The following is a 23,886-nucleotide window of genomic DNA, read 5'->3' as shown; positions in this document are numbered from 1 at the left end:
TCTACACTTTTAGAGCTTCAAAGAGTCCCTACCCATCATTCGGGGATGAATGATCCCAAGGGGGAGATAATGTAACACCCTGTACTTTTGGGATAGAATCTAGACCATCATTCCTACGCGTATAGACCCGAACTAGATAATTCCTTGTTAATATATGTATGGTTATCAATCCTATAGTGTGGTAATACCTTTGAATATGAATTGAAGTCAAAAAAATCCCCTAACTCTGAGACGAGCTGAAAACATTTCTAGTGATTAAGTTTCAGTGGATGTTTAAACTTGGGTCAATTTCCATCAACTATAACTCCTTGTGTATATCGAATTATAAGGCCAAATATATATCAAATGAAAGGTCTTCGAAGTATCTTTCCAATGATACCAAATTCGCCAACATCCGATATCCGAACAAAAAGTTACAGCCATTTTCATGAGAGAGGCAGTATCCGCGCGCGATTAGCATACGACGCACACACCTAATTTTCAGGTTCTGTTTTCGCATTTTTAAGGGCAATTTGGACCTTTACCTCACCCATGGTCCGTCCATAATATAAGATTCACGACCCAAAAGCATAATACACGATATAATTCAGTTTTTCCCTCAAAATAAAACCCTAACTCTTTCCCCCCAAAGATCAAGAAACTCATCTCTAAGATCAAGATTTCCAAGAAAAGGATCAAGACCTAGGTTCCATTCTTCTAACTACGAAATCTAAGGTACATGGGGTTTATCCTAAACTACATGGGCTTTTTGAAAACTTTCAAATATGATTTAAAGGCTATCAAGCATGAATTTAGAAAGGGGTTTTGGAACCCATGATTTTAATTATGCTTTCTGAATGTTTTAGTGATATTGTTGTTTTACCCTTTCGGTATTTCCCCTCCTCCCCCCCCCCCTTCCTTCGATTGGCATTTGTATATATATATGTATGAAAATTAAGATTGGAGATTGTTTGAGAGCACAAATTATGAAATTCCTCTCTTATGCTGAATTAAAGTTTATGATCTTGTCGGAAAAGAGTTGAAATATATGTTTAGGGATTTGAAAGTAGTTTTCTCAATTTCATAGTATTTGAAAATGATTTAGAGATGATGAGAGGGTGTTTTCTTCATATAATTACATTTTGTGTTAAAGAAAAAGAATTGTTTGTGAACGAGAACTTTGACATGACCACCTTGTGTATTTGAAACGTTGAAAAAAAAGAGTTACTTTCATATGTTTACATGAATTTTAAGAAAGAGTTCTTTGAATTGATTTATTGAATATAGTGGTCCCAAACCTTATGTTTTAAAAATAGAGATTTTAATATGTTATTAACGGCTCAGAGATGCAACTTGCAAGTCAATGGTATGACGATACCATATAGATGTATGCCATAACAGAGTTAGAGTTTTCAGATTTTGATTTCAGAGAATACATGTATTAAAGAGTTTAAAATGGGTCAAAGAGGGTTAGGTGGTTACCCAAAGAGGGCACGAGTCAATCGACTCATAGCCTAAAACCGTATTTTGCCGATACGGGCATATTATTATTGTACGCTGGCGACGGTCCTGTGGCATAGTAGAGACAGAGACTCCGACCCTTGAGGCAAACTTGGGTTAGGGGCTTGGCTGCCGAGTTAATGACAGATTTCATATAACCCATGGAATTTCAGAGTTGTAGGGTATACCACCTAGCGCAGAAGTAAAACAAAGAGTATGTCACAGAGTTCAGATGATTTTATAGAGTCTTTTAACTATTCCCATGTGATTCTTAACATATGATATATTTGTGAACTGTTTTAAATTGCTCTCATATATGTTGAATAAAAATTACTATTTTGGATTTGCCGAATGTACCAATACAACTATATTGACCCCCTATCTCTCAGGGTCTAAGGCTCAATCTAGAGGTCTAGCTAAGCAGTAGAGATTTCAAAGAGAAGAGATTGTGCAGTGGTAAGCCTTCTTTATTCCAGAAGGCTTGTTTATTCCAGACTATGTTATTTATTTTATTTTGGGTCTAATGGGGGTCTTGTCCCAAATTCAGACAGTTGTCATTTTAGCATGTAATAGAGATTTTGCAGACTGGTTTAGATATTGTCTAGAGTTGTTGGATTTTAAATTCCTTATCGTTAAATTGAGTTCAGAGTATGACCATGATTCTGTATTAAGTTATATTTTCGCATCTTCCTTTATTGTATGAATATTGTGCATGACTGCCAGATAGAGAAGGGCGTCCATACTTTTATGGTTCGGAATGCTCGTCAGGGCCAGGGCCTCGGTTTGGATCGTGACATTTGGTATGACAATTATGTCATTCAATGTTAATTTGTATATGACAGATTTTGAGAGCTGATCATCTTCAACTAAAAAGCATTCTAAGGGTAAAGGACTGTTAGTGGATGAGAATACATAGTCAGCTAATTTAAATATGCAATATAATGAAATATTAGGTATGCCATTAAAAGAAAACAATAATTCTCTTTTTTACACACAACTTCATTATTTAATTTTAATATTCATGCATCTAGGACATGTGCTCTTAAACCAACAAACTCCTGATGAATATGCAAGATATGTTTGAAGGTTTGTATATTTATACTCAACAACAAATGATATTGTTAAGAAATTTAATACAATTGAATTATAAATTTATGATTTATTACCATTATTTGTAGTGAACATAATCAAAAATTGGGCAATTAACAATGAAAGTATGTTCTTTTGTAAATTTTCTTATAAATATAATTTGTGCTTTGTTTGCAATAAGTATGATTATTGTATTAATATTAATTATATTTTGGCAATATCAGATTATTGGGACATAAGAGATCTTACTTGTGTATGTAAATACTGCGAGGCTTATTTCTGATACGAAGAAAGAATTGAGAAGAAGTATAAACATAAAAAGCCAATATTCACTTTGTATTATGGTATTGAAAAGATTAAGCTGCCAAATCCAAAAGAACCTCCTTCTATATTAAAGGAATTATTGTGTGGATCAGGTAAAAACATTATAAATAAAGCAATATCATAACCTGTGCATATCTAAATTTTAACAAACTCAAATATTTTGTAGGAAAAAAAGTAATAATTTCAAAGAGAATACTCAAACATATAATTCCATGTTTTCTTTTACATCAATGGGAGGAAAAATCAATACATTAGTCAACCAAACAAAAGGACCAAAAACATTCAAATTGTCTGGACAAAATTATCATAAAATAGAAAGGTTATTGCCGACTGAGGGATCTTCTTTAAAATTTGCACAATTGTATATTTATGATACTGGGAATGAGATAAACAATAGAATTCATGCTATCAAGTAAATTATTGTTCATAAAATATATATAATCGTACTTTTAAAATTAATCATATTTTAGATTATTTCAGTTATTATATTTTTTGAAGTCGTGAAAAAAGTAGCAATAAAGTTCATGCTGAAATTGTGAGTAATGTGAAGCAAATGCTCGATGATCACAATGTGCTAGCAAAGACTTTTAGAATAGTTAGAGATCAATTTCAAGAAAATCAAAATTCAAATTTACATCTCAAATTGATAGGTAAAAGAAGCTCAGATGGAATAAGATACAACTTATCGTTAGTTTCAGAGGTATCCAATTTAGTTGTTGGAGATTTTGAACCAACAAGATCTGACAGAGATATTGTTATTGAAAATCAATCTAGACAACTACAAAGAACAAATGAGTTGAATGCATCATATTTGGATTTGCAATATCCTCTTCTTTTATCATATGGTAAAGATGGATACAGAGAAGATATTTCTTTACATAATAATGATGAATCAATTAGAGGAATAAAATATGTTAGCTGTCGTAAATTTTTCTCCTACAAAATACAAGAAAGGAAGCATGAAGTTTCAATAATTGTATCATCTAAAAGATTATTTCAGTAATTCTTGATTGATGGGTTTATAATGATGAAATCTTTTAGATTGAATTTTATTAGACTTGATCAAAAAAAGTTAAGATTACATTTTTATAAAGGATTAGAAGAAGTTGTTTTAAGAAGAGACACTGAACCTTCTTCTCAAGGACAAAGAGTTAGACTATCTTCTTCATTTACTGAAGGGACACATTACGTGTTGCAGAATTATCAGGATTCCATGGCAATCTACAAATGAGCTGGATATTCTGATCTCTTCATCACATTTACTTGCAATCCAAATTGGCCAAAGGTAACTAGATTTGTGAAAGTTAGGGGATTGTCTCCAAAAGGTCGACCAGATATTTTATCGAGAATTTTTAAAATCAAATTAGATCAATTAATAAAGGATCTACGAGACAACAAAGTTTTTGGTGAAGTAAAGGCAGGTACAAACTTAATATTGTATCACAATTATTACATTACCTTTTTAATTATTATTCAATTATTGTTATTATTATTATTATTATCACCATTAAAATATAAATACTTGTCTACCATATCTTTTTATTTAGTGATTTATATAGTTGAATTTTAAAAACGTTGATTACCTCATGCACATATTATTTTATTTCTTCGTAAAAAATGTTCAAATGCTGTCGATATTGATGAAATTATGTCAGCTGAATTGCCTGATAAATTAGTTGATCCAGTTTATTATGCGGTTGTAACCAATTTCATGATGCATTGTCCATGTGATTCTGTAATGAAATCTTCTCCTTGCACGCAAAATGGTAAATGTACAAAACACTTTTCCAAAAAATTATTTGACTCTACTTTGATAGATGAAGAAGGATATCCTATCTATAGAAGAAAGAATGATGGTAGATCTACAAAGAGAGCAGACATTGATTTGGATAGTAGATATGTTGTGACACACAATAAATTTTTATTATTGAAATACGGTGTACATATTAATATAGAATGGTGCAATCAGTCAAGGTCCATTAAATAATTATTTAAGTATGTTAATAAAGGACATGATCGTATCACTGCTGCTTTTTCTCAAAATGAAAATAGTGATGATTCGAGAGTCGTTGATGAAATAAATATGTATTGTGATTGTAGGCACATATCACCATGTGAAGCAGCTTGAATAATTTTTAAATTCTCAATCCATCACAGAGAACCACCTATAGAAAGATTATACTTTTATTGAAAGACAATCAAAATGTCATTTTTTTCAAATGATGATCCGATTGATACAGTAGTCAACAGACCATCTGTAAAATAATCAATGTTTTTAAAGTGGTTAAGAGGCAAATAATGAATTTTCTGAATCAAGAGAGCTAACGTATGCAGAATTTCCTCGAAAGTTAGTATGAAAGCAAGATTCAAAGAAATGAAAAAAAATAAAAGAGTCCGTTTTTTCTATTGGCAGAACTTTCTTTTTTCCATCGAGATCTGGTGAGCAATATTATCTTAGACTGTTGTTGAATGTAGTTAAAGGTCCAACACGCTATAATGATCTAAGAAATATCAATGGTTATGTTCATAAGACTTTTAGAGATGTGTCAATTGCTCTAGGTTTATTAGACGATGACAAAGAATATGTAGATGCTATAGTTGAAGCAAGTAATTGGGGAATGTCATCATATTTAAGACAATTATTTGCTATGCTACTTTTATCAAATTTAATATCGCGTTCAGGAATTGTTTGGCAAGCAACTTGATATTTACTGTTAGAAGATATCCTTCCTCAAGAAAGAAGAGTTTTAGATAAATCAGGTACTTAAATAATGCTTTCAATTTTTTTCAAATTGACATATACAAATAATACATTTTATTTCATTAACTAAGATGTAATAACAAATTATAATATACACTTACGCATTATCTAATTAATGATTTCATTTATCATATATAATCCTAAATTGTTTTTAAACACAATTTTTATATTTATTGTACAAAATTTTAATTCGTGTTTTATGTATCCTCAGAAGCAGACCTGGCTAATGATGATGTGAAAAATCGTTGCTTGCAAAAAATAGAAAATTTTCTAAAAAGTTTTGGAAGAAGTTTTCTTGATTTTCCAAAAATTTTGATGCTTATTTATAATGAGGAAGAGGTTGACAGCAGCAATAGATTAATTTATGATTAAACGCGTTATTAAAAATATGTTTAGCATTGAAACATCAACAAGTGGTTGAGAATTCGACAGATGAGCAACAGTCAATGTATAAAAAGATAATAACAAATGTCAATGAAAATAAGGGTGAATTTTTCTTTTTATACAGTTATGACGGAACAGATAAAATATTTATTTGGAAGACTTTGTCTACTTTAATAAGATCTAAAGGAGATATTGTGTTAATAGATGTATCTAGAGGAATTATATCACTTTTGTTACCAGGTGGTAGAACAGCTCATTCAAGCTATGTAATTTCGTTCAATGTAACTAAAGATTCAACATGTAATATCAAGCAAGGTACCCCTTTAGCTAATTTAACTATCAAGGCAAAATTAATTATCTGGGATGAGGCACCAATGATGAATAGATATTGTTTTGAAGCTCTTGATAAAACCTTAAGAGATATTCTTAGCTTCAAAGATTCATCCAATTCACAAAGACCATTTGAAGATAAAACAGTTGTTCTTGGAGGTGACTTCAGACAAATATTACTTATCATTTCAAAAGATATCAGGCAAGATATTGTTAATGCAACTCCCAATTCTTCATATTTATAGCCTCATTGTCAACTATTGAGATTAACACAGAATATGAGAATGCAAGGTAATGAGACAGGTACACTTCTGGATGAGTTCAGAGATTTTCTGATTGGATTCTGGGTGTTGGCAGCAGAATTGAAAGTTCACTTGACAGATTGAAAAAGTTCCTATACCAAATGATATTCTAATTAATGAGTCAATTGATTCAATATCAGCTATTGTTGAAAGTACCTATCCAGATTTCATCAATCGGTGTAATGATCTAGGATACCTACAACGAGTCATTCTTGCTCCAACTCTTGATATAGTGGAATCAATCAATCAATATATGATTTTCCTCAATCATAATCCTGAGAAGTCATATTTGAGTTCAGATAAAATTTGCAGCTCTGATTATACTTATTCATCTTTGAAGCACGTACACACACCAGCATTTTTGAATACTATTAAATATTCTGGAGTTCCAAATCATGCTATCACTTTAAAGATTGGGGTTCCGGTGATGTTATTAAGAAATATTGATCAGTCAGTTGGATTGTGTAATGGAACAAGGTTGATTGTTACTAAACTTGAAAATCAGTTAATTGAAGCCAAGGTCCTATCTGGACAGTTGGTTAAACAGAAAGTGTTTATTTCAAGACTGACTTTAACACCATCTGATGTTAGAATTCCATTTAAGTTTCAAAGAAGACAATTTTCAATTACTATATCCTTTGCCATGACAATCAATAAGAGTCAAGGACAGTCCTTGTCTCACGTGAAATTATTTTTGACGAAATCAGTATTTACATATGGATAATTGTATGTAGCACTTTTCAGGATAACAAGTAGAAAGAAATTAAAAAAAAAATTATGATAAAGATGGAAATATAACAAATAAAGCTACAATTGTAGTATATAGAGAAGTTTTTCAGAACTTGATTTGATACACCCTGTCTTTTTGAATCTTTATATACTGCTATTGATTTAAATGAGGAAGAATCAGAATTTGAAAACATCTTTGCATTAATAATGCAGTGCAGCACACCAACAAACAGAGGGTGGATGATAATGTAAGAAAAATTTTATCATCATTATACTCACGTTTAATAGATGTTCATTTAATGTTTAATCACAATTGTAATTATTTTTCCATTTAAACATTACAGGAGAAAAGATTGGATCCAATATATGTCATCAATACCAAGAGAATGTCAAAGGAAGGTTTGTTAGGTACATCATGTGTAAAACTATGTAATACTGTGTTACTTGAATGAGCAGATGGTAAATATTAATTAAAATAACCATGTTATTGTTTGTATTTGTTTGTATTTGTTTACATTAATTAATATATTTCTATGATTACAGAGTGCACAATTGTATTTAGTAGATTTAAACACAAATTAATAGGTTAATAGCAATAAATAAGTAGTCAGTAATGTATGGTATTACTGACCTTAGGTGCTCATTCGATTAAACTTAAATCAAATGAACAGATGTACAACAAAGGCAGATGAGTACACAACTGGCATACAAAGCATTCATTACCTGAAAACAAACGATCAAACAACAATCAACAATATGAAAAATAAATCAAGATAGGAATCACAAAAAAAAAAATGATTGACCAATCTAATAAGTAAACAACAATATACAGATGTAACAGATTCCACAATTGTTTTCTGTAGATGTAACAACACATCCACTATAGTTCCACAAATCATGTCTTAAGAGGGTAGAGTGTACGCATACCTTACCTCTACCTTATCAGGTATGAGAGGCAATTTTCGATAGACCCTCAACTCAAATAACCAATTTTTATATCAAAAAAATAGCACATTCAGAAATGGGCACTTTTAAAAAATGAAAACTTGAAGATCAACCATACAAACAAGAAATGAACTTCATCAGCAAACTAAATAATCGGTTAATCAAGATTCTGATTTTCTAAGAAATCAATTAAACCCAAGCTGCAAAACACATGAAAAGCAAAAACACATCCTGAAGAACTTCTAGCCATCCATCTACGATGACTATTCCAAAATAGAAAAAAAACAATTACACACCATCAGGTAACAAATAAGGTTCATTAGAAGAATTAAATAGTTTCCTACTCTTAACTGCTGGTCCACAACTCCCTAACATTGACATAGAAATATATATATGATTTTTTGAAAATATAATGCTATTAGAAGGTCAAAAATCTTGCAAAAACAGGGAGAAAGACAAGATTAGGACACAACAAGAAGATAATATTTTCCCGAAAAATAAAAAGTTACAACTATACTGATAAATACTACGAAATCAGGGAGAAAGACGGGGACTAGGAACCAATAAGAAGAAAATATTCCTCAAAAATAAACAATTAATGTACGAACAAATGTGAATGAGTTCCACCATTTTTTTTGGGCATATAACTGCAATGATTAGAAACTGAATTGGTAAGATCTTGACAAACCTAGAATGTGTCTTGACACATTACAATTATATATTTCTATCCGTGTGTCTTTGTAGCACCTAATAACACAGTTATATAGTGTTACTCACGTAATAGTGCTAAGTCTGGTCATACTATATGGAAAGATACGGATTTAAAATGCTTTAATGTATTTGTACAATTCAAAATTTGAATTTCAATAGTTGTTACATAATTTAAGGATGTAGTAATCCACTTAATAAATTGGTTGAGCTAATTGTGTCTTTAAAGAAAGGGAATCAGTTATTACCTTTTTTAACGGTAGTAACAAATTAATATATACACAGAATGTTATGTATATATCGGTTATGTTATGTATATTAATAGGGAGAGAGAGTAAAGTAATTAAAAAAGTGAAAGAGAGTGTAATTACTATTGATATTTATGTTATTTATACATACTTAATTGTCCTAAGCAAATTAGATAAGTTCTTAATTATCCTTAAGAAACGGGTCTTTCCTTTTAATTTTTTTCCAAAGCGGCGTCTCTACCTCCAATTTAATTCATTCTGGATATGTAACACAAGAGTTTAACATCTATGCATTAATGGTATATAAAGAATTTACATAGTAAATCAAGTCACGTAAAAGGTGATTGGTGATGATTCTGTATAAACTTAGAAAAAGCTAATAACATACTAGATTAGGCAAAGTGGAGCGTAAAAATAGTTTAGTAAATTTGACCACTGAAATTAGCTTTGGTTCAGATTAAATTAGAAATAGAAGAAGCTAGTGACATTAAAATAGTCATCATTTTCCCTCTACTCGAAGTAAGAATATTTTTCCGAAGTTACATTGCCAAAATCAGAGAGAGGCTCAACCTGCTTACAACTATCAGAAAATTGGCTAAAAAGGAAAGGATCACATTCGGTTGATTTGTGTTCATATCATATCACAGTGAAAGAATTAGGTTCCAATAATATATAGATTTTTCCCTTGTATGTCTCATCCAATTCCAAAGTACATACAGGACCTTATCTTGGATGTATGGTTAATTCTTTTCTCAAGGTCAAGGAACAGTGTGAAGAGTCTCATATCAATCCTTTACGGAATGAGTGATCTTTTTAATATTTGTTTGAGCAATCCTCATTTCCTAAGCTAGTTTTGGGGGTTGAATTAGGCTCAAAATTTATTTCTTTGACAACTGATAAAAATGGTGGGAACTCATTGATGAGGAAAAGATTAAAAAAAAGGAATCAAAATATTTATACTTGGAAGTAACAATGAGTAGTTGTAATAACAAGGCGGCCTCTGGGAAAATACAAGAGCTTAGTTTCACCTTTTACGCAAATATTTGGAACGTTAAGCACGCAAAATTGCGTAACCATGAAAAGTCTCCAAATGGTACGTCCTTATAAATCAATGGTGACGAAATTGAGTTCAGGTTACGTGTTATCCCCTCCGTCTTATATTAGCTGACCACCATATTAAAAATATATATTTCAAATTACTTGTCCACTTACTAATCAAGATAAAATTAATTAAAATTTCCTTATTACAATTAATGCTCTCTAGAAGTGTAAAAATAAGTTTGTAAAATTCCAAGAAAGTATTTTGAGGGATAAATCAGTAAAACTGTCTTTCTTATTTATGAACTTTTAAGTGGCGCGTTAAAGTTAAAGTGATCGACTAATATTGGAAGAAGGGAGTATGAAAAAAAGCAGCTTACAAGTAACTGTCTAGCAAATTGTTTTGGCTTAATATCTTGGGTACATTGATTGGGGGCGTGTATATCGTTTTGCCCTTGTAAAAAGTGAATGAAGAGTAAGAAGGAAGGAAGGAAAGAGACATGCAAATAACATGTACGTACACCACCTCCAACAAGATCCATCCCTGTATAACACCCTCTTATATATTCATTGCCATCAAGATTAATTAGTCACGTCTTCATCTATACACACTCAGAATTAATAAATATCCCCAGAATCTTCTCTATCCGATTCCAACAAAAATATTTTGCTCCAATTAGTAATTTATAAAAAAATGAAGAAGTTTGATTTTGGTACTCTTTTTGTCATCGTGATTTTGTTATGTGCAATATTAGCCTTAACAAGTTATACTACAGCTTCTTCTGAAATTTCTTATGATGCACCAACAAACAAAATTAGCAAATTAGGCACTGTTCAAAAACAACACTACATTTTTGGAGAGCAAAAAGGAGTGGTAATTCATCGTCGAGCTCGTCCTAAAAAAAATTCATCCCAATCTCTCAAGAAAAATACCTTCTTCATCTTTGGCTTCATGTCTCTTCTCCTCTTAATTATCATCGTTCAGTATTAATTCACTTTAATTTTTACGTATCTTTTTGTTTTTTTGTCAGTTGATGAGTTCTCGAGAATCAGAATTCATAAACTAAAATTTTAATTTGGCTACGATAGCGATCTTGTTTTATTTGATAGTAAGCTTCTATATGTGTCTTTTATGTAATGTGTTTTCTATGATATTTGACTTACCAGTAATTTTTTCGATCCCTTCTCTAAATTTTACAACTAATATTGGTTGAACCTCTCCCATTATAAAATTTTACCTATTAATTGGTCCTAACTCCTACGTGAACAGAACAAGGAACAAGAAAAAAAAAATCTTCGAAGAAATTAAATGTGTGTAGGCCAGTCCCTCACAATGATTTGATTTCTCAAATTCTTCTTTTTTGCATTTTTCATACTTATCAATTATATACCGTATATTTGTCACATACTAAAATTTATTTACATGTTTATCTGGAAAAAGATATTTATTTATGATTATTTTTCATTTAAAATAAAAGAATATCAAACTTCCATTTTGGCAAGGAAAAAACTATCTACCAAAAAAGAGAAATCAGACTATACAATTATACTTGTACAATCTATATATGCATTGAAATCACATATAGGCAAAGATAGAGTGTATACTCCATGAATAATTTCATTCGACAACTTATGTCCCTGTTGATCTTTTTGTTACGTTATATGAAATATAACTATCTTTCCCACCAAATAAGAAAATTCGAAAAAGAAATCAACAGAATTGACAATACAACTTTTTGTTAGGATATTCTTGCATTAGGGAAAGACTCGATCAACTTGGCTGCTAGTCGAAACAAGGGAATATAACTAATAGACAAACTTCAATTCTATACACCAACTTATTGTATGAAGCTAATTCGAGTCAAGCACTAGATATTTCGACATAACATCTATCTATGTTGAAAAATTATTAATCATACTACAAAATTTTGATATTATTTATTTTAGCGAGTCGTTCAAATTTTCTTCTCTATAGTTGAAGTTTACTATTTTATCGAACCTTATAAGATAAGTCATCTCAATGAATTTGCATAAATAAATAAAAAAAAAGGGCAGCTCGATCGGTGCACAAAAAATTATTGTTTTAAAGGCTTAAACCTGTAATCTTTCTGTCACATGGCAATAAATTTATCAGTTACTGCAAGGCTTCCCGTCTGCATACTGAGATATTCTCGACCTTATAGCCCGGGACCAGATCAAGAACATAAAATCACCTTCATGAAAATGTGGGCTAATATAATAATGATATTACATCTATTGTGTCATATTTGATATGTCTTCAACATTCACATGTCACTATTCAATAAGTTCAACTATGACTTTCGAATTTTGACCCATAAAAAGGTGTGTATATATAATATATATATATATATATATATAAATACTTATTAAACCTCATGTGAAGAATTTTAATTTATTAAGAATAACATGAAAATATTGACTTTTAGAATTTATTAAATATACAAAAAAAAAATTAAAAATATTAGAGACCAAATCAATGACTAAAACACGGATAAGGTCGCGAAGAGCCGTCTCACTTTGTCTCAATCAGCAATTCCTAAAATCACAAATACTGACAAGTCATGTCCTCAACAACCACTTTCATCATACTGTTACAATCAAATAATCAGGTGTTATATGGAAATTAATAAAGCAAATTTCTTTTCTTTTTTTTGCTAAGGATAAAGCAAATTTCAATGGACTACAAATTAAATTGCAAAAAAAAACCATATTTAAGGTCAAAACATCATGTGGTTGTTATCATTGGTGATACTTGCGTAGGAAATTCGTATTCTTGATAATACAAATGTGAAATTAAAAAATTGGAATAATTAAGGCGCGATCTTTGGTCTTTAACTCTATTAAAACAACAATAACATATTCAGTGTATTCTCACCTAGTGAGCTCTGAGGAGGAAGGGTAGAATCTCAGGTGAAGTAGAGAGGTTGTTTCTGATTGACCTCTCGGCTTAGAATCAATAACAATATAACAAACATAAAACATAAATGCATATAAACTTGTACAATATGCAAAATATAACAACGCTATCCACAAGATAATCCACAAGATAATACTATAGTCATAAGATGTTACTAAAAATAATAAATCCGAAATCATAGACAACACTTAACACCGCAACCAAGAAACTCCAGACACAAATAAAGAACACCCCCTACTGTTACCAACGCACTCTCACCCCCTAACCCTCTACCCTAATCTGCATCCTCCACACCTTTCTATCAGGGGTTATGTCCTCCGTAAGCTGTAACTTCTCCATATCATGCCTAATTACCTCCCTCCAATATTTCTTCTGCCTACCTCTACCCCGCCTAAAATCATCCATAGCTAGTGTCTCACACCTCCACACTGGAGCATCAGAACCCCTTCTCATCACGTGCCCAAACCAACGTAACTTCACTTCTCGTATCTTGTCCTCCACCGAACTCGCATCTTGTCCTCCACTGAAGTCACTCCCACCTTTTTCCGAATAATCTCATTCTTTACCCTATCTTTCTTGGTATGACTACACATTCATCGCAACATCCTCATCTCCTCCACCTTTAACTTTTGGATCTGAAATTTCTTAACAGGCCAACACTCTGCTCCATACAACATAGCCGGTCGGATTACCACTCTATAGAACTTACTGTTAAGTTTCAGGGGCACCTTCTTATTACATAAAACTCCCAAAGCGAGCCTCCATTTCAACTACCCTTCCCCAATACGATGCGTGACATCTTCGTCAATCTCACCATTGCCCTGAATCATAGACCCCAGATACTTGAAACTCTCCATCTTCTGAATGACCTGAGAGTCCATCTTCACAACCACGTCAGCCTCCTATGACACAACACCAAACTTATACTCCAAGTACTCCGTCTTGGTCCTACTTAACTAAAATCTTTTAGACTCAAGGGTCTGTCTCCAAATCTCCAACTCATCATTAACTCTTCCCCGAGTCTCGTCAATCAATACCACATCATCAACAAACAACATATACCAAGGCCCCCCCAAATATGTCGCATCAAAACATCCATCACTAAGGAAAATATAAAAGGGCTAAAAGTCGATCCCTGGTGCAGTTTTATCAAAATCAGAAAGTGCTTTGAATCTCTACCTACCATCCTCATACGAGTCTTTGCGCCATCATACATGTCCTAAATCGACCTAATGTATACCACGAGCACCCCTTTAACCTCCAAGCACCTCCGCAAAATCTCCCTGAGCACTCTGTCATATGTTTTCTCAAGATCAATAAACACCATGTGCAAGTCCTTCTTTCTCTCCCAAAATTGCTCCACTAATCTCCTCACAAGGTGAATTGCCTCAGTAGTCGAGCGACCTGGCATTAAATCAAACCGATTCTCAGGGATAGTCGCGATCCTTCTTAGTCTCAACTCAACCACCTATTCCCAAATCTTCATAGTATGACTCAATAACTTAATATCTCTATAGTTGTTGCAACTCTGGATGTCTCCCTTATTCTTATATAAAGAAATCATCGTACTCTACCTCCACGCTTCAAGCATCTTCGCCACCCTAAAAATAACGTTAAACAACCTTGTCAACTACTCCAAACCTACCCCGCCAGTACTCTTCTAAAAATCCATTGGAATCTCATCTGGCTCCGTCGCTTTACCCCGACGCATCCTATGAATAGTCCTCTTTACCTCAACAAACTCAATACGCCTACAATAACCATAGTTGTGATACTCCCCAGACTTCTCCAAATCCCCCAACACAAAATCTTTGTCCCCCTCGTCGTTCAAGAGTTATGAGAATAAGACTGCCACCTCTTTCTAATCAAGGCATCTTCAACCAACACTGTACTATCCTCTCCCTTGATGTACTTTACTTGGTCAAGATCACGAGCCCTCCACTCCCTTCCTTGGTAAGTCTATACAACTTTTTAGCCCCGTCTTTCTCCTCTAAAGCCGCATACAAGTTCTTAAAAGTTGTTGTCTTAGCCGCCTTAATCGCTAGCTTAGCCTCTCGTCTAGCTACCTTATACTCCTCCTTACTCGTCTGCCTCTCATCATCATCCTTGCTCTCAATAAAATTGGTATAAGACACCTTCTTAGACTCCACCTTTCTCTTAACCTCTTCATTCCACCACTAATCCCCTCGATGCTTACCAGATTGACCTTTCAAAACATCCAATATTTCTCTAGCGGTCTCCCTAATACAATTGACAGTCGTCTCCCACATACTATCCATATCCCCTCTACTCTACCAATCCCCCTACTCTTCAACTTTTTTCTCATCCCCAAAGCACTAGCCAAAGTCAAGTTACCCCACTTAATCCTGGACCGAGCCTTCACGCTCCTCTTCTTTCTGCCCTTATTAATTACCAAGTCCATCACCAACAGCCTATGTTGAATTGAAAGATTCTTGGTAGGTATAACTTTACAGTCTTTACATAGCGCTCTATCACCCTTCCTAAGGAGCAAAAAGTCAATCTGAGTCTTGGTCACTGAACTACGAAAAGTAATAAGGTGCTCTTTCTTCTTTGAAGAGATCGAATTCACTATCCATAATCCAAAAGCCCTAGAAAAATTCAAAAGAGAAGCACCACCTTCATTCTTCTCCCTAAAATCGAAACCGCCATGCACATCATCATAACCTCTTGACAAAAACCCAATATGCTCATTAAAATATCCTCCTACGAAAAATTTCTTAGTGATCGAAACGCGCCTCAACACCTCATTTAAAACCTCCCAAAAGACCTCTTACTTCTCCCCGTCCAAACCTATTTGCAGAGCATGGGCACTAATAACGTTCATCGTAGATCCTCCAATGAGCAACTTAATAGACATCAACCTATCACTGACTCTCTTAACCTCCACCACCTGCTCCCTAAGTTCCTCATCTACTAAGATACCTACCCCATTGCTATGTCTCATGTTATCCGAGTACCACAACTTATATCCATCCACATCTCTCGCCTTAGTGCCTACCCATTTAGTCTCTTGGACACACACTATAATAACCCTCCTCTTTCTAAGACTGTTCACCAGCTCTATAGACTTACCTTGAAGCGTTCCTATGTTTCAAGACTCAACTCTCTACCTAGAAGCACCCTTATCCCACCTAGCCCTACTCTTTCTCACCCTCGACCCTAAACTCGAACCTAGACCTGATCCCAGCCCCGACCCCAACCTATGACATGACCCTAGTCTTCCATCTATCACCCCAACCACCACTCAAAAGAATACAATAGAAGAAAATAAAGAACAAAGGAGACAAAAAATACGACGAGCAAAAGGGTACGACTAAAAACAGCTAAATAAACAAACAAAAAAATAGCAAACGGGTTTGCTACTCACAAGCAACAACAAGCACTATACTACTCACCCAGGTATACTAATAAAGAACACCTACTAAGTTACAGAGAAATCGAAATCAGTAATCCCACAAAAACAATCAAGAAAATTCGACAAGATATTAATATAGAAAAACAGACAAAAAGCCACACCAAATAAACTAGAGAGGAATAAAAGAAATCCAAACCAGTAATCCCACTGAAACAACCAAGAAAATCAGACAAGATATCAAGATAGAAAAGCAGACAGAAAGCCTACACCAAATAAACTAGAAAGAAATTAAACGAGTACACCTGATATTGAGAGAAGATGCAGTGATGGACGTTTTCTTGATCGTTTTGTCGAATTTCGGCAAATTAATGTGGAAATTAGTCGCCGAAATTTGTTTTCGCTGCTTTTACCCTACTGCTGGTACCGCATCCCTGTAATTGATCCCCGAAGAATACACTGATCGGCGAAAAATGCGTTGGTCGTTGAAATCTTGATGTCGCCGCATAAAGTATAGGATTTGTACTTGTAGTTCCTGAAAAAAAATTGTAAAAAAGAGAAGAAAGCCGAAATACTCGTCGGAAACTGGTGTCACTCGCCAAAAACTGGAACTCCAGCATAGGTATATTAAAAGAGATTCAAAATTTAATATGATTGAATTAATAGATCTACATTTTAGATGGAGATAATTTGCATTCCTCAAAAGACGAAGAATAAGAAATTTGTTAGGTCGTTTGGTCATGTGAGATGAAATTATGATTTAAAATTTTGAGATGAAATTAAAATTTTGTTTGGACATACAATTTGGAATTTTTATGTTGTATATTTTCTTATAAACATAAAAAATCTGTAAGTTGTGAAAATCATCAAATTTACCCAAATTCTTTATACAATCTATTAAATAACCAAAAGTTTATTGATCAAAAAGTTTAATACATTATCACAAAGCTATTCTTAAAAATAAACATGTATTGATCATAATCCGTTCAATGAAAAAGTAAAAAAAGAACATGGATTGTAATGTACTACTCTTTAATATAATTCTCCCACACAGTACAGACAATCTCCTCATGTTGAGCTTGTATTTCTCGATCAAGTGACCAAATAGATGAAACAACAATATTACTTTGCGTCGTTAGTTGGTAAAAATTAATGAATTTGGTGAATAATATATAGTAAAATAGAAATTGGTCTGAAGTAATACTCTTGACATCTATCTTTGCTTATTCATTTTTCTAGTGACATAGGGGGAAGAAGCGTTCAATAATAGGGATAATTTTACCATATTACCCTTTTGAATATAATAAATTTAATGCTTTGAAAATTGTATTAGATAATGGATCGTATTTAATGATAAGAGTGAATGGGTAGAATAGATAATTATTCGTTGATTTTATAAATTGGACAAGTATTGTTCGACATCCCAAAATTGAAAAGTGATAAGTAAAGATGGACGGAGAGAGTAATAAATTATATGTTGATGAGAGTAATGATTATATGAATATGACTTAATAATATGAACTATAAATTTTTATTTACATATGAAATAAATAGTTGGTAGATATAAATGGTGGAGTTTCTTTTACAAAATATAAACTTGTAGGTCAACTTTTGTATTTGAATAACCCAAATTATGATATGAAACCCAAATCAAACTTTTTGAAGAATTTGAGACTTCATGATATTATCATAAGAGGATCTCATAGTATTATCATGAGATGACATCAACGATAAATTGCATGTCCAAACATTAATTTCTTCTCATAACAAATCACGAAATAAAATTTCATATTCAAACATCGACTAAAAAAGACATAAAAATTTAACATAATTCATTCGCTTAATCCATATTCACAAGTGGAGATGAACCATCCATTCATAAGAAAGATTGGTATAACAGTATATCAAAAGAAATAGTCTCATAAAATTTACTCAAAATAAAACAGATTCACATAAATAATAGAACAATATTTGTATGTCACAAATTTCCCGTTTAAGTAACTATGAAAACCAATAAAATTACATTGTGAATATTGTCAAATGACATTTAAACCATACTTTAAAAATGTCAAAACTTTTTCAAAAAATTAAGCCAAATTTAAGAAATTTGTGTGTTCCTTGTATGAAAAGAAAGTCAATTGTGGTGCAAACACCTAACACATACTCCCTCCGTTTCGTTTTAGTTGTACGAAATCAAGAGAATTTTACTGTATTTATTCAATACAATCCTTAGCATTAAATGACTAAATAAAGTATATATATTTAAATTTATATTTTCAAAGCATAATTAATAAAATTAATTGATAAAATAAATTTCTAATAAATATTTTATTAAGAAAAATATCAAATAAATATTTTATTAAGAAAATATCAAATTAACAAGAGCAAACTATTTTGTAACGAAGGGAGAGTATTAGTTAAAACAACACACACCAAAACCAAAAGTACCAAACACCATACTATTCATTGTCTTATCCCTTTTTCTTCTCTTTTACACTTATTTAAACAGCCTCTCCTTAACGCAAACATATCCATATTCCACATTCTTATTCATTTCTCCTCCCCTATTTCCCCCCACTTGTTGACCATTATATCATTCACAACTATTGTTCGGCTTAATATATTAGCAAAACTGTGTCATCATTCACACTTGGTTTTGTCATCATTCACACTTGGTTTGCCATATTTGATCCGGTCACGTTGATTATTCAATCATTTCATAATCTATTTAAACATCCTGTACCTTTTTGGTTCCCTTAATCACATTAAAATTCAACTGTTACGTTCTTAGAAAATACGTGCTTATTTGAAAGGAAGAGAAATAATCAATGGCGATTGCTATGGGAATGCTGGGAAATGTTGGGGGTTGTGAGTCTGCCTCTTCTTCTTGGATTCGTTTGAAGAAGAAGAAGGGTGAAAATGTTCGAGTTGGTGTTAGTTGTGTTTATTCACCATCTATGAGGGATCCTTATAAGACCTTGAGGATTCAACCTGATGCTTCTGAATCTGATGTCAGAAAGGCTTTTAGAAAGCTTGCTCTTCAGGTATAATTTGTTTAATTCTATCTTTCCTAAGACAATAATATGTACTTGGTATAATCTCGCAAGTAAAGCTTTCGAGATATAATAGACATTTCATGAAATTAATTGAGATGTGTGTAAGTGTGCTGGTGGAAGATAATAAATATTTGTAAAATTGATCAAGATGCGATTCGAACATCAGGATCATGAAAAAGAAGAAGGTTGTTTTATTGTTAGAATCCTTTTTCGCAAAGAAAAAATTGATGGTCGAGTAACAAATACAGATTTTAGAATTCATCTTAGGCATGGTAATTGTTCTGTTAGCTTTGAAATTATAGTCTTTTGATCCTGCAATTTTAGATTTTTGTTGAGTTATTAGACATGTTAACTGACGAAATTTTGTTTGATGGAATTTCAGTATCACCCAGATGTGTGCAGAGGAAGTAATTGTGACATCCAATTCAACCAAATCAATGACGCATACGATGTAACTTTTGTTACTGAAAATTCACATTTCTCCTTAATCTTTTTATTCATTTAATTCATGTTTATAGCTATAAATTTGTGGATAATATGTTGGATTAGCTCTGATTATAATTATGATTAATAAAAGTAGTTCTGTGAAACAGAGAATATAGGAACCAAATAAAAGATGGCCGAGGAAGATAAGCTTGGATTCTTGATTGTGTGATTTGTATTTTTTTAATACTCTTACTAATCTTAGCCTTATAATAATAGTGTTAAAGTAAAGTGGACTTTCATTTTACTCCACTTGATGTGCTTCAAAGGATAATATAAAACTTTATTCCAAAAACAAATAATTTAGTAGGTAATCAATCATTCATCCCCTGATGATTTAACATTTGTGGGGAACCAGTGAATATTTTTTTCGGCAAAAGGTCCTTTTCACTTTTGTTTGAAAATTGAGAGGTGCACATTAGATTATGTTTTCTAATAATATGTCACCATCCAAATTTCAATTATTACGTATTAGAACTTCTTGTTTGTATAGGTCCCTTATCCTAATATTTCAATATTAGGAATCACGTCAACTTCTTTTTTTTTTAATTGTCTTTAGGAACTTTCAAGTTTTTGCTCCTTTGGTAACTCGAACTTCCTCCATCAGAACAACTCTCTCTTGTCATTATGTTAACGTCTAATTATTCAGATTTCAGTCTTTGAATTATTGTCTGATGTGTGGTTCTTGGTGCAGACTGTGATGAGTAACTTGAGAGGTGAAACGAAGAGTGCAGAGATATATGAGGAATATGATGATGATGAATCCATGAGAGGGGTAAATGATCCAGATTGGGATATGTGGGAAGAGTGGATGGGATGGGAAGGGGCCGGCATTCGCGACTATTCTTCTCACATCAACCCTTATATATAATTTTCTTGATAAATATGGTGTCTGGACCTAGCTTGTGAGCGCGTCTTACCTTAAATCTTTAATCTGGATTATAATGTTCGGTTAAATACCTAAAAACCCATCCATCTTCATCAACTTAAAGATGGTTCGAGGTTCCTGTACATACTCAAAGGAGGGAGTTGTATATTTTTGTACATAGATGGATCATGGAAGTCTCTCCTCTGTATTTATCAATTATAATGATGCAATTCTATCAATAAGAAGTTACATTACTGGAACATAATCTATTGTTCTGATTTCTAAAATGATTACAGCTTCTAGAACTTGTAATTGCTCAATGTTTCTTATCTAAATTGAATAGGTCAATAGGAATTAAAAAAAAGAGTTGAAATTGAAGAAGTTCAATTTGTAACAGAGTCAAAATCAACGTTCAGAATGACTCAAATGGGTGGATTTAGTCAATTTTAGGCAGATAAAAGTCATATTGGATCAATAAATGGGCATAACTTGTACAAACATATTTCGTTGAATTAGGACAAGCAATAAAGGGCTAACATCATTTCAAGTTTGGATGAATTAGACATATTTTACTTTTTAGTTAAGACTCGACACTTTTATAGGCCATAATACACTAAATGAAAATCAATAATTTGTCCTTAAGATCGTTATAAGAAACTTTATAAAGTTGACTTCTAAACTAGCTTAATATTGAGCCTTAACTGCTATAGCCTAATCTAGTTGATGACTGGTGCTGTGATGTGTGAGGAGTTCATTTACTACGAACTTCGGTAATCCACACATTAACTTTGGGAGTAATTGGAATAAATTATTTTTATTTATCCTTTCATGTCAATTTAATAGTATTCTCTTTTTCATCATATTAAAGTATTTTCATCTTTACTGAGTAATAAATTTAAAATGATAATTAATTTAGTATCTTGATATTCAAATGAGAACTATTTTGGACCAACGATAGACAAACGAAAGTATTGGCTCTATCTGAAGTCTCTTTCAGAAGACACCTAAAGCCGGTGGGTTTGATGAGTGCTACCGGGATGTATATGTATGAGGAGTTTTTCTATTTAACTTTATTGTAGATGAATACATTATAGTTGTCACTTTCGAACCCCCCCCACCCCCCCCTCAAAAAAATCACATTGCAACAAACAATAATTGATTCATTTGGTAACACACATCGACAAACATCATTTATGACTTTTGGGACTGGGATGCGTGAACCCAGGGGTGGCTCTGAAAATAGATGGCCGCCTTAGACCCCTAAATTTGAGGACCTCATATTTTATAATAATATAAATAATTTTTTAAAAAAATTGAATATTATTTATAGAAAAATAATTTTTTTATATAGAAGAAAAGAATTATTAGAAGAAGTTCATATATCTAGTGTATTATGTCTTAAGAAAGATTAAATGTATTGATTATATTATTACTTAAAAAAATAATTAGAAAAAATTGATTTTATAATTTTGAAAATAGAGTTTATAAAAAGAAAGTTATTTGAAAAAAAAAATTGGAAACTCCGCTTAATTTTTGCCTTAAACCACGAATATGTTTATGCGGTCCCTGCGTGAACCATGTCGTTTTGCTTGCTGTTTTATCGAAACAGAGAAAAAAGAATGGCATGGAAGAAGCACAAACACAAACACAAACCCTTGTGATGAATAGCAAGGCTATGTAATATGTTGTTTCCACCTACTCCCTCGTTTCATTTTATTTGAACTAAGTTAATTTGATACGGTCTTATGATAAATAGCAAGATTATGCAATATGTTGTTTCCACTTACTCTCTAGTTTCATTTTATTTGACCTAAGTTAATTTGATACTTTCTTTTAAACGACCTTTTATTAGGCGTTTTATTTTAGTAAACTAATTTTATTAATAACATTTTATAAATTTAAATTTGATTATTATCACTTTATATAATTATTTAACGATAAGATTAATATCGGAGGGAAAAAATAAAATTGTCTTAATTTGCTAAAATTGACAAGTAAAAAGAAAAAAAATATTTTTAGTACAAGGGCCAAATAAAATGAAATGACAAATCAAAATAGAAATTGATAATTGTTTACATTTATATCTTTGACATAAAAAGTTAATTCTTTTTAATACTATGTAATTTTCAATGAGCATTTTTTTTAAAAAAAAATAAGTGATTATTAAAATGAGGTAGAAGCAGGAAGTAACTGCAAGAAAAAACTTACGAATGGTTGATTATAAATCAAGGGATGAAAGTGATGAAACTATTGAAAATACCCAAATTTTAACTGCATATCCATTTCATTTGTGTTACTAAATCTATTGTAATAGAAAAAGCAACAGAAAATTAACAAGAAAAAGAAAGCAAACAATGTATGACCTAACAATCAATAAAGTTAGGCTTTTTTTTTTTTTTTAAAAGAGAAAAGACATTTTATCCCTCGTAAACTTGCCCTCCAAACTCACTTTAGCACTTAAATTTAACTTCTGTTTATTTATCCCCATTAACATCTTTAAAGTGTATTATTTTCATCCCTCAAAACTGAATACCACTCTCACAACGGAGAGTGTGTTACACTCGCCTACACATCAATGTCACGTCGGAGCCCTGTCATTGCCACGTAAGAAGTTCAATATTTCTAAAATAAAAAATAATCTCTCACACATTATTTTTATATATTTTTTAAAAAAAATAAAAAATATATATTTACTATTTTATTTATATAAATACATATGTATATACATACATACACACACACACATATATATATATATATTAAATAAAAAAGCGCCCCCTACCCCCATTTTCTTTCTTCCTCACAATCCCCCACCCAGCCCGTCCACCTCG

General features: G+C 32.1%; 1 protein-coding gene across 1 annotated transcript; it reads left to right on the top strand.

Moving 5' to 3' along the window:
* The first annotated feature begins 19,080 nt into the window (after positions 1 to 19,080).
* LOC107876009 (chaperone protein dnaJ 8, chloroplastic) lies at positions 19,081 to 21,315 on the top strand. The gene is made up of 3 exons (XM_016722961.2): positions 19,081 to 19,692; positions 20,087 to 20,155; positions 20,882 to 21,315. Exons 1-3 carry the CDS (start codon positions 19,477 to 19,479, stop codon positions 21,056 to 21,058), a joined length of 462 nt encoding a protein of 153 aa, XP_016578447.1. The 5' UTR covers positions 19,081 to 19,476; the 3' UTR covers positions 21,059 to 21,315.
* The last annotated feature ends 2,571 nt before the right edge of the window (positions 21,316 to 23,886 follow it).

Source organism: Capsicum annuum, chromosome 6, assembly GCF_002878395.1.
Source record: "Capsicum annuum cultivar UCD-10X-F1 chromosome 6, UCD10Xv1.1, whole genome shotgun sequence".
In the NCBI taxonomy this organism is placed as follows: Eukaryota; Viridiplantae; Streptophyta; class Magnoliopsida; order Solanales; family Solanaceae; genus Capsicum; species Capsicum annuum.
The sequence above is the reverse complement of the archived record's forward strand: the minus strand, read 5'-3'. Positions and strand labels throughout refer to the sequence as shown.

Excerpts from the sequence above, each read along its gene's own strand:
- LOC107876009 (XM_016722961.2), top strand. The coding sequence starts at position 19,477 with ATGGCGATTGCTATGGGAATGCTGGGAAATGTTGGGGGTTGTGAGTCT. Across the intron at positions 19,693-20,086 it reads TTAGAAAGCTTGCTCTTCAG|TATCACCCAGATGTGTGCAG; the intron begins GTATAATTTGTT and ends ATGGAATTTCAG. Across the intron at positions 20,156-20,881 it reads AAATCAATGACGCATACGAT|ACTGTGATGAGTAACTTGAG; the intron begins GTAACTTTTGTT and ends TTCTTGGTGCAG.